Genomic DNA, 9,092 nt, shown 5'->3' on the forward strand with positions numbered 1-9,092 from the left:
ATGGAAAGAGAGGGAGTAAGAGTGTGTTAGAGAGCGCAACCCCAGCTGGAGGGAGGGAATGGAGAGAGGGAGGAGTAAGCGATCGGAGGGAGGGGGGTGTGCCTGAGTATGTGTGTGTTGAAGGGATCGTGTGTGACTGCGTGAGAGGGAGACGAGGCAAGCTGGGAGAAGTTTCACATCCCAGCTGCGAGCGGTAAGCTAAAAGAAGACAAATGATCTGACTGTCTGGGGGACATTAAAACTTGATATTTAGTTTATTGGCTTGATAATGAGAGGAGAGATCAGAGGAGAGAAGGCAGAAAGGGAGTGGCAGGATAGCAGAGGAGAAAGGGACAAGACGGCGTCAGAAAACATGACAACATTTGTATGACTGCGGTTTGTCTGCATGCTGGATGTGGATTATGTCTGACAGGTTTCTCTTAAATTTGGTTTGTCTTGTTGGCAAATACTTATGTATAGTAGCTATTGTGAACATCAATATAATGGAGGCATTTTAAGACAATTTGCTCTTGGATATCTACAAAATTGAGAAAAAAAACCCCACTGTCTGCAAATCAGTGATAACTGCTGAAAAAACGCTGTCCACACTTTTCCTGTCAGCATGTGCTACTGTGGAGTAGTGTGAGAGACCAATACGGGTTAAACATTGGACTTAATGTGGTGACTGAATTGCTCATGTGTTTGTGAGTCAAGCAGAGAGGGAGGGTTCCTGGGAAAGATAGTGTGGCTGTGATAATTTTTTAACTCATTACAATCTGTCTTAGAAGTGTGGACAAGTTTTCATTTTCAGCCAGATGTGGTATGTCTAACACTGCAGGTTTTTTAGGCCCTGTGTTTATCACTTTTCCCACAGCCATAGTTGGTAAACTTTTAGTATTTGCTCCTTTAAGCCAGTGTTCTACACAGATCCGTTACTATATTTCAAGACTGAATCTGGTCCTACAGGTTCTCAAAGAGAAGAAGCCGCTCAGTGATTGGTCGAACATCACCGGCTCAGCTCCCTGTATGATGTCATTCTCTCCTTTAACAGTTCACAAGCCTCCTCAGGTATGAAGGTGGTCACCATGAATATAGTTTGCTATTTTAGCTGCAGCTAATAATTATAGATGTATTGTTAGCTAATGTGCTTAGAGCACTGATCAGCCTAAACATTAAAGCTACTGAATTGTAGTGGATGGGAGTGAATCGTGTTGATCATCTGGTCATAAATCAGTGTTCTGCAAGCAAACTTTGAATTGTGGAATACATGTGGGTATGCTGCCCTGATGGCAATGCCATCCTTTGGCAGAACAATACACACAAAAAGGCAGCTTAAGAAGAGACAACACAACCGTCCACAGTGTTGACCTGTTCGCAACACTTGCCAAATCTTAGTTTTGAACAAGCATTAGAAAGATATGAACAAACCGATAGACCCCCCACTCTGCAGTCCACAAGATGCTCCAAGAGGTTCTGAGCCCATATCCCAACGGGTTCGGGCTCTTTGGTGGCACGTTTAGGACTTTGGAAGGTGGTTTTAATGCTGTGATGATTGGTGCGCATTTGAAAATAGTCAGACAGAAACTTTTTTTTTAATGATAAAAAGAATAAAACAATTGACTGTATTGTAAAAATACTTATAGATTGCTTAAAGATACAGTGATTCTGCGTAAATGTTAATTAAACAAGCTGAATGTACACATTTATTTAATTTTTTAGGAAGCATGCAAAGAAACAGCCAGCATGCCCAGAAGACGGAGTTCACATCGCAACAACAGACTCAGTGACAGGCCGGTCTCTGTGCAGGGTGAGTTATTATCAGTCCTCTTTTTCTATCTTCCATTATGCTCTTCACTGCTCAAGCTGAGACTTTTGTGATTTGGTACAGTAAACATGCTCATTGTGCCCTCATGTTCTCATTTTGTCTGTTTGTTTAGTTCCCTCCCTTTTAGGCAAATCAAAGGTGTGTCTGTGGAGTTGGAAGGTCGTTATTATGTTGGTAGAGAGCAGGATTTGCCTGCACTCAGATGTTGAGTTATAGGAACACCCGTATACTTAAGCCTAAAATCCCCTCAGTAGTATCTGTTTTTTGCCTCGAAATATCTGAGTAGCCTGATCTACAAGGTCTTGTCAAGTCTTGCAAGGTCTTAGCACTTTCCCTACCTTTCACTTAGTCTACCCCTGAATGTTGTAACTACAATTCTTGATGTAATATGAGTCAACTTCTTGATACTCAACCACCGCTTGCAAGGTTTTAGTCTTGCCACATCTTATATTAAAGTGTTTGTGCTGACTTGTTGTTTGGTTCACCTCTCTTTCAATGTCTCTTTCCATCCACAGGGTTGGTAAGGATGCTTCCCGACAGCCAGACAACAGAGGCCTACACTTCCCCCGTTACCTCCCATAGACTGAGCAACGGGCACATTGACAGGCACAGACCTGGGTCCAGCAACGGTGGCAGAATCCTCACTCCATGCAACAGTGCAACAAGCTCTCGTGCTGCCAGGTCAGTTTCTTCACTGCTGGACCCATGAACAATTCAATTGAATTCAATTCAGTTTTATTTATATAGCGCCAAATCACAACAAATGTCATCTCCAGGCACTTCAATAATACAGTCCAATTTAAGCCAATCAGAGTCCAATTCATTGTCATCATAATCCAATCAAATCCAATTATTTAAACTCAAAAGTAGTCCAAATCATACATACAGAGCCAATTCAAAAACTATTTCATAGCTAAGGAAACCAACAGATTGCACCGAAACTTCTCTTCGGTCCAATCCCCCGTCCTGAACAAGCATGAGCCGACTGTGGAGAGAAACGACTCCCTTTTAACAGGAAGAAACCTCTGGCAGAACCAGACTCAGGAAGGGCAGAAAAGAGGGGACAACAAACACCCTACCACCAGACCAGGGATATCTGCTGAGACAGGAAAACACAAGTTAATGACAACAATAATGCCAAATATACATAATATCATTTGAGAAATTAAACGGGGGAATAAGAAAGCAAAGTGAGGAAAGGTGTGACATGAGAGGCCCCCCAGCAGGCTAGGCCTATAGCAGCTTAACTATGGGATGTTTCGAGATCACCTGAGCCACCCCTAACTATAAGCACCCCTAACTATAAAAGGAAAGTTTTAAGCCTAATCTTAAAGGTAGAGAGGGTTTCTGCTTCCCAGACATATACTGTTCGCTGGTTGCACAGAGAGGGGCCTGATAACTGAAGGCTCTGCCTCCCATTCTACTTTTAGAAACTCTGGGAACCTCAAGTAAACCTGCAGCCTGAGAGCAAAGTGCTCTGTTGGGAAAATATCTAACAATCAGATCTTTAAGATATGATGGAGCTCGGTCATTAAGAGCTTTATATGTGAGGAGAAGAATCTTAAATTCTATTCTGAATTTTCCAGGGAGCCAATCAAGAGAAGGTCAAACTGGAGAAATATGATCTCTGCTGTTAGTTCTCATCAGAACTCTGACTGCGGCATTTTGGATCAGCTGGAGGATTTTCATAGAATTTGTGGGATAGCCCAAAAATAAAGAATTACAGTAGTCCAATGCATGGACCAGTTTTTCTGCATCACTCTGAGATAAGATGTTCCTGATTTTGGCAATATTACGAAAGTGAAAGAAGGCAGTCCTCGAAACCTGTTTTATATTTTATATTTTTGTATATATATATTTGAAAGTGGTTTCTTTTTGTTAAAATTCAGCAAACACAGATATATGTACTGATATTAGTAGCATTTGGATGTTGCATGTAATGAGTATGTGCAATGTCATGGACTGTAAAACGAGTGTTAGATTGTGGGCAGAGGTGTAGTGTTATTTGTTCAAGTTCACTTGTGATGTTCACAGTGAAGTAGTGGTTTGTTTCTAAAGTCACAGCAAGTTTATACTTGTGTCAACTACAACATCTTGAACTGAATTTATGAATATTCAATAAATTATGTTTTATCTTGTTCATTTACAAGACAGTAGGGTAATATTCATCTCTATGGGATTCAATTTACACTGTAATATTAGCTGTAATTTGGTAAATTAATGCACCTAATAATAAATGCAGCTTATTGTCTAAATATTGCATTCCTCTGTAATTGACCATTGGCATCTTCCTTTGTATTAAAGAATTTAGATATTCATTTTCGTCTCCTCTCACAGCCCGTGCCTTTTGGATCTTGTAGAGATTGAGAAGAAACTGAGGGAAGCCAAAGCAGAGAGAGAAAGGCTACTCAGAGAAAGGGTGAGTCACCTGCCGTGGGAAATGCTCGCCAACATGTCTAATCATCAGCGACACACCACATTAGACATGGCTGTCTGATCACTGACACCCACTCAGCTCACACATGACTGTCCAAGAAAACACCCAGCAGATATATGGAGTTTTTCATGCATGTTTGCAGCATTGATTTTCAGCTGTTTTGGAACATCATCAACATTGTCTTTTTTTTCCCCCAGTACCCTGAAAACAATGGTCACATATTTTGATGCCATAGATAGCTAAGAGTTTACTTCAATATATGCATGCACCCAGGAAGAGCAACGGCGGTTGTTGTTGGAGGAGAGAAGCCACAGAGAGCTGAACTCCCCCAGAGAAGAACCACCAGAACCAGAGATCCAACAAAGGCCCGAGGCAGAACCAAATGAGTTACCAAAGACCATTTCCCCTCCAAACTCCCCTGAGGTATGAATGAAATGCCAGCACAAAAGCCATTTTTTTTATTCCTACATTGAGGAATGAACAGTTGAAAAATCATGAAACTGTTTTGCAGCAGAACCAGAAATGTTTTATTCTGTGTTACTCCCCTATTTAAATCCTTGTTCCTGCACCACAAGCCAATAGGCCTTTTTATGTGTAAAAAGAGTTTTTAGGGAGTTTTGATATCAACACCTTATTTGATTTCATTAATATATACATAGTTCATGCTTACGTTCTCAGCTGTAACAAGTGGTTTAGGTTTACATTGTTTCCTGAAAAATAAAGCCATTATCTAGAGATTACATTAACAGTATAAAATAAGAAGGTTGCTGGTTGTGACTGTAGTTGCAGGAGTAAATGCACAATAGATGCAATAGAGGCTGAGGTTTTCTGACTTTAAGTCTGTTCATTCCTTCAGAAGCATTTCCCATAATGCAGCTCTTTGCCATGTTTTACTAGACTTTCCTTCCCTTGTTAAAACCGAATCTGTCTGTCAGTTTTTTGCAACAGTATAATTAACTTTTTTCCAATACCATTATCCCATACAATTCATTTTTATCATCTGATCACAGAGAGCCCCTGTTGAGACTCAAAAACAAGTGTATCCATTATAGAAAGCCACTAAATGCTAAAAGTATTTTCCATGGAAAATTGACTATTCTGAGGCACATTTAAACTCCAGCTGTCCCTCCAGCGGCGCAGCCTGCCCCTCTTCCTCTCGCCGAACTTTGACCTGCGGGCCCACGTGGAGTCTATGGGTCACGGGGTTGCCGGCTGCACAGATCTGCGGCTAACGCCTCGACGCTGTGCGGGCTTCCTGACCAAACGAGGGGGGAGGGTGAAGACGTGGAAGAAGAGATGGTTCTTGTTTGACACGGATCACAGACGACTGGCCTACTATACAGGTTAGACTGGCCAGAGGAACTGTGTGTGCTCACAGACTGTGCGTGTTTGTCTGTGTGTTTGCATGAATAAAAGGCCTCTGTGTGTCACACAATTGAAGTTCAGTAAAGGGAGGTCATTGTTTGAAGAAACACAAACATTGCATTGGAACATCCATCCTTTGCTTCACATGCTGTATTTTACTACGTGTTGTAGTTTACATAGAGAAGTGTTTTATTTTCAATTTGAATTGCAGAAGTCTCACAGTGGATCAGATTTGTTGTAAACATCTTTTCTTTTTCTTTTCTTGGCTCTCCCTTTGCTGCAGACTGTGATGAGAGGAAACTAAAAGGAGTCATCTACTTCCAGGCAATAGAAGAGGTTTACTATGACCATTTAAGAACAGCTGCCTCTGTGAGTTCTTATGCTTCATACAAACTGACTTTGCCAAATCTAATTGGTTTATTTGTCTGGCTGAGAGATTGTGTTCTGTTTGGTTTCATAGTGTTTCATTTTCTCAGGAGTTTAAACTGACACTTAGGCTTGAATCCATTTTATCGCAGTAAAAAATTGTTTAAATTGTGGCTCAGTTATGAATCCTTCAGAAGTCTAAATATATTTTTAACATCTCTCTGCAAACTGTGTTGTCAGGACTAACATGAATGGCTATCGTTAAACTTATTATGACTCAACAAACATCTCAGAGGTCTAACTTGTTTGAGTTCCTCCAAATGGGCTAAAATAGACAGATTGTAGGCCTGTCCTATAACATCTTTAGCCATTAGAAATCAATTATGTGTCCTCTGTAACACAAGAACTGCTTCGTGGGGCTCTATTTGCTGCTCAAAGGCCTCCAGCTTTAAAAAAAAGTGTCATGTGGCACTTAAAGTTTACAGTTGCACTAAGTGAAGCCATGTTATTTATATTTAGATTTTATTCAATTTTAATGTAAATCAGGAAAACTATTTCCCTTGAGAGAAAGTGTTTGTAGAGATAATGTTAGATTCTTCACGTTAAGTTCATATTCTAACTGATCCTTTTTGGTTATATAAATGCAGCCAGTTGTACTAAACTATGCTGTGGTTTGTTTGTATTTTTTTTTCCTTTTTTTGGGGGGGGATATCCATTGCGAAAAAGAAAAAAATAAACTCAAAAGAATTCTTTCACGCTCTTCCGAGAAGCAGAGCAATCCATTCTTGCTTCAGTTTTAAAGGACAGATTTGTGTGAGCTGTGTTTATTAAAGTTCAGGTCAACAGACATATTTCATCGTTCTGATTTATGTTTTTAAGAACCTCTGTGTTCAGCTCAGATGACTTGTAGAGACAAATTAAATCTTACAAACCCATAAGATCGTCAAAGAGCTGCTTGTTCCTCATGACTTATCACATTATCACCATTTGTCTCTTCCCTTCAGTCTCCACGGCCCAGCCTGACATTCTGTGTGAAGACATATGACCGTCTTTTCTTTCTGGTGGCTTCCAATGCAGTGTCCATGCGGATCTGGATGGATGTCATTGTCACGGCAACAGATGAGCACAGCCGTTATTGACCTCTTCCATATGTGACTTTGAAACAAAGAATGAAGCTACTGAGCGTAAAGTGCAGCGAGTGATTTCCCCCCCTCAGCTGTCTGGGGAGCAGGTTTGGTTGGAGATCTGCCTCAGGGGCTCATTCTGCACCTGAACTCATGAACCTGTGAATAATGGTGCAGAGGTACAGCGATGCGGGGTCTCAGGCAGGCATGATCAAATATTGAGGGGGAAGCTGTTGCATACAGAGGGATAGCAGCAGAAGTTCAACAGCAGCAGACCAGAGAAGGAAACTTTACTCACCAGCCTGCACGTTGGCTGGCTGTTACAGGGAGGTTTCATCTCACTGAGCAAGACCTCCCCCTGCTGGTCACAGTCCAGAATTACAGGACTGATGAACGCTACACAAAAATACACTACAGCAAAAGTGGACACAATAATAGGAACACCTGCACGTCTTGATAAATTGCAGTCTAACAGTCCAGCAACAAGTGCACTTTAGTTGGATTGTCAGTGGGGTATGTGGGGTTAAATTACTTTGTTTTGTCAGCTCTTCCTATTAATATGTCCACAGCCTTGTTTTCTGTTTGTACATAAGACAGAATGTGCATTACATTTTTGAGATTATTTATTATTTGAAAATTTGTATGGGTTTAATTTACAAATAAATGAAGATGTACTCTTATCAGTGCACTATTAAATGTTTATTAATATAAACTTTGCTCTTCTCTCCTTTTTATTCGCAAAATTTTATCAGCAAGACACATCAAATTATAACTGTAGCAAAAGGTGTTTGAGAAATAACTGAAATCAAAGATGTTAGTTTTTTAAAATGTATTTTTCACTAGTTTGCAACGGTTAATGCTTTTAATATTATGAATACAATATGAAGTGAGGCTAGGGTCTCACTGTTAGGTTTGTTGTCCCTGTGTTCCACGTTTTTGTTTGGGAGCTTCAGTTTCTTCAATCCAAAGACATGCACGTTTGATTTATTGTTCATTCTAAACTGGCTTTAAATGTGACTGTGTCTTTTTGTTAGCCTGTTAGCCTAATGACCCACTGCCTCTTGTCCAGTAAGCACATTGTAAAAAATTTAATAAAATAAAAAGAAATTATGGTGTTAGTCCAGAATTTTAGAATGCATGTGAACATATTCGCTCTAGCAGTCAAATACCCAGATAGTGCAGCTGAGGGTAAAAAAAACAACAACTCCTACATGTGAACACTCAATTAGACTCAAGCTGGCTAAAAGATGAAGCCAGTAACAGCAGAAAGTAATTATGAAGCGTAATGTGTATCTTACTAAAAGGTGATTTATAAATATACAGCACTTACAAAATATAGGTAATTTCCTGTTGTTTTACGGTTCTTGCTGACACTGATGGAATATTCTATATACTGTATGGAATATATTTCGGAATGATCTATCTTAACCTCAGACACTAAGCATCAATTGCCTGTTTACTGTTTTAGCTACCTCCTTTCCACTGTTTAACAGCAGTATAATTAACTATGTTCTTCAGAAAAACTTATATCAGTCTTATTTTAAAAAAGAAAAAAAAAGTAGCAATCTTGAAGCATGACCTGCGTCCTGGAAAATTTAATTGTAAATATTTTGGTTATGAACTTCATACTTCCACATTTCTGGGCTGCTTTTAGTGTTTATCCATGTCAGTATGGCATGGTTGTTGGTGCCACACGGGCTGGTCTGAGTGTTTCAGAAACTGCTGATCTGCTGGGATTTTCACCCACAACCATCTCCAGGGTTTACAGAGAATGGTCAGAAAAAGAGAAAATATCCAGTGAGCGGCAGTTGTGTGGACGAAAATACCTCATTGATGTGAGAGGTCAAAGGAGAATGGGCCGACTGGTTCGAGATGATAGGAAGGCAAAATTGGACAATAGAAGATTGGAAAGACGTTGCCTGGTCGAATTAGTGGTGTAAACTGAACAGAACAGAATATCCACTAGCACGTTGAAATTAAATTTCCTAACGCGTTA

General features: G+C 40.1%; 1 protein-coding gene across 4 annotated transcripts in view; it reads left to right on the forward strand.

The window, feature by feature from the left end:
- Positions 1 to 8,206, forward strand: part of phldb3 (pleckstrin homology-like domain, family B, member 3) — a 33,745-nt gene extending 25,539 nt beyond the window's left edge. For 2 of the 4 annotated variants that reach the window (XM_075466064.1, XM_075466065.1), the window contains exons 8-15: positions 946 to 1,047; positions 1,699 to 1,786; positions 2,320 to 2,485; positions 4,142 to 4,223; positions 4,515 to 4,664; positions 5,362 to 5,584; positions 5,890 to 5,975; positions 6,977 to 8,206. In XM_075466064.1, the coding sequence (XP_075322179.1) occupies positions 946 to 1,047; positions 1,699 to 1,786; positions 2,320 to 2,485; positions 4,142 to 4,223; positions 4,515 to 4,664; positions 5,362 to 5,584; positions 5,890 to 5,975; positions 6,977 to 7,111 (1,032 nt within the window). In that variant the 3' untranslated portion in view covers positions 7,112 to 8,206. The remainder of the gene's footprint in view (positions 1 to 945; positions 1,048 to 1,698; positions 1,787 to 2,319; positions 2,486 to 4,141; positions 4,224 to 4,514; positions 4,665 to 5,361; positions 5,585 to 5,889; positions 5,976 to 6,976) is intronic. The other 2 variants (XM_075466066.1, XM_075466067.1) reach the window with 2 other exon arrangements.
- The last annotated feature ends 886 nt before the right edge of the window (positions 8,207 to 9,092 follow it).

The sequence above is a fragment of the Odontesthes bonariensis genome, chromosome 5 (genome assembly GCF_027942865.1).
Source record: "Odontesthes bonariensis isolate fOdoBon6 chromosome 5, fOdoBon6.hap1, whole genome shotgun sequence".
Taxonomy (NCBI): Eukaryota; Metazoa; Chordata; class Actinopteri; order Atheriniformes; family Atherinopsidae; genus Odontesthes; species Odontesthes bonariensis.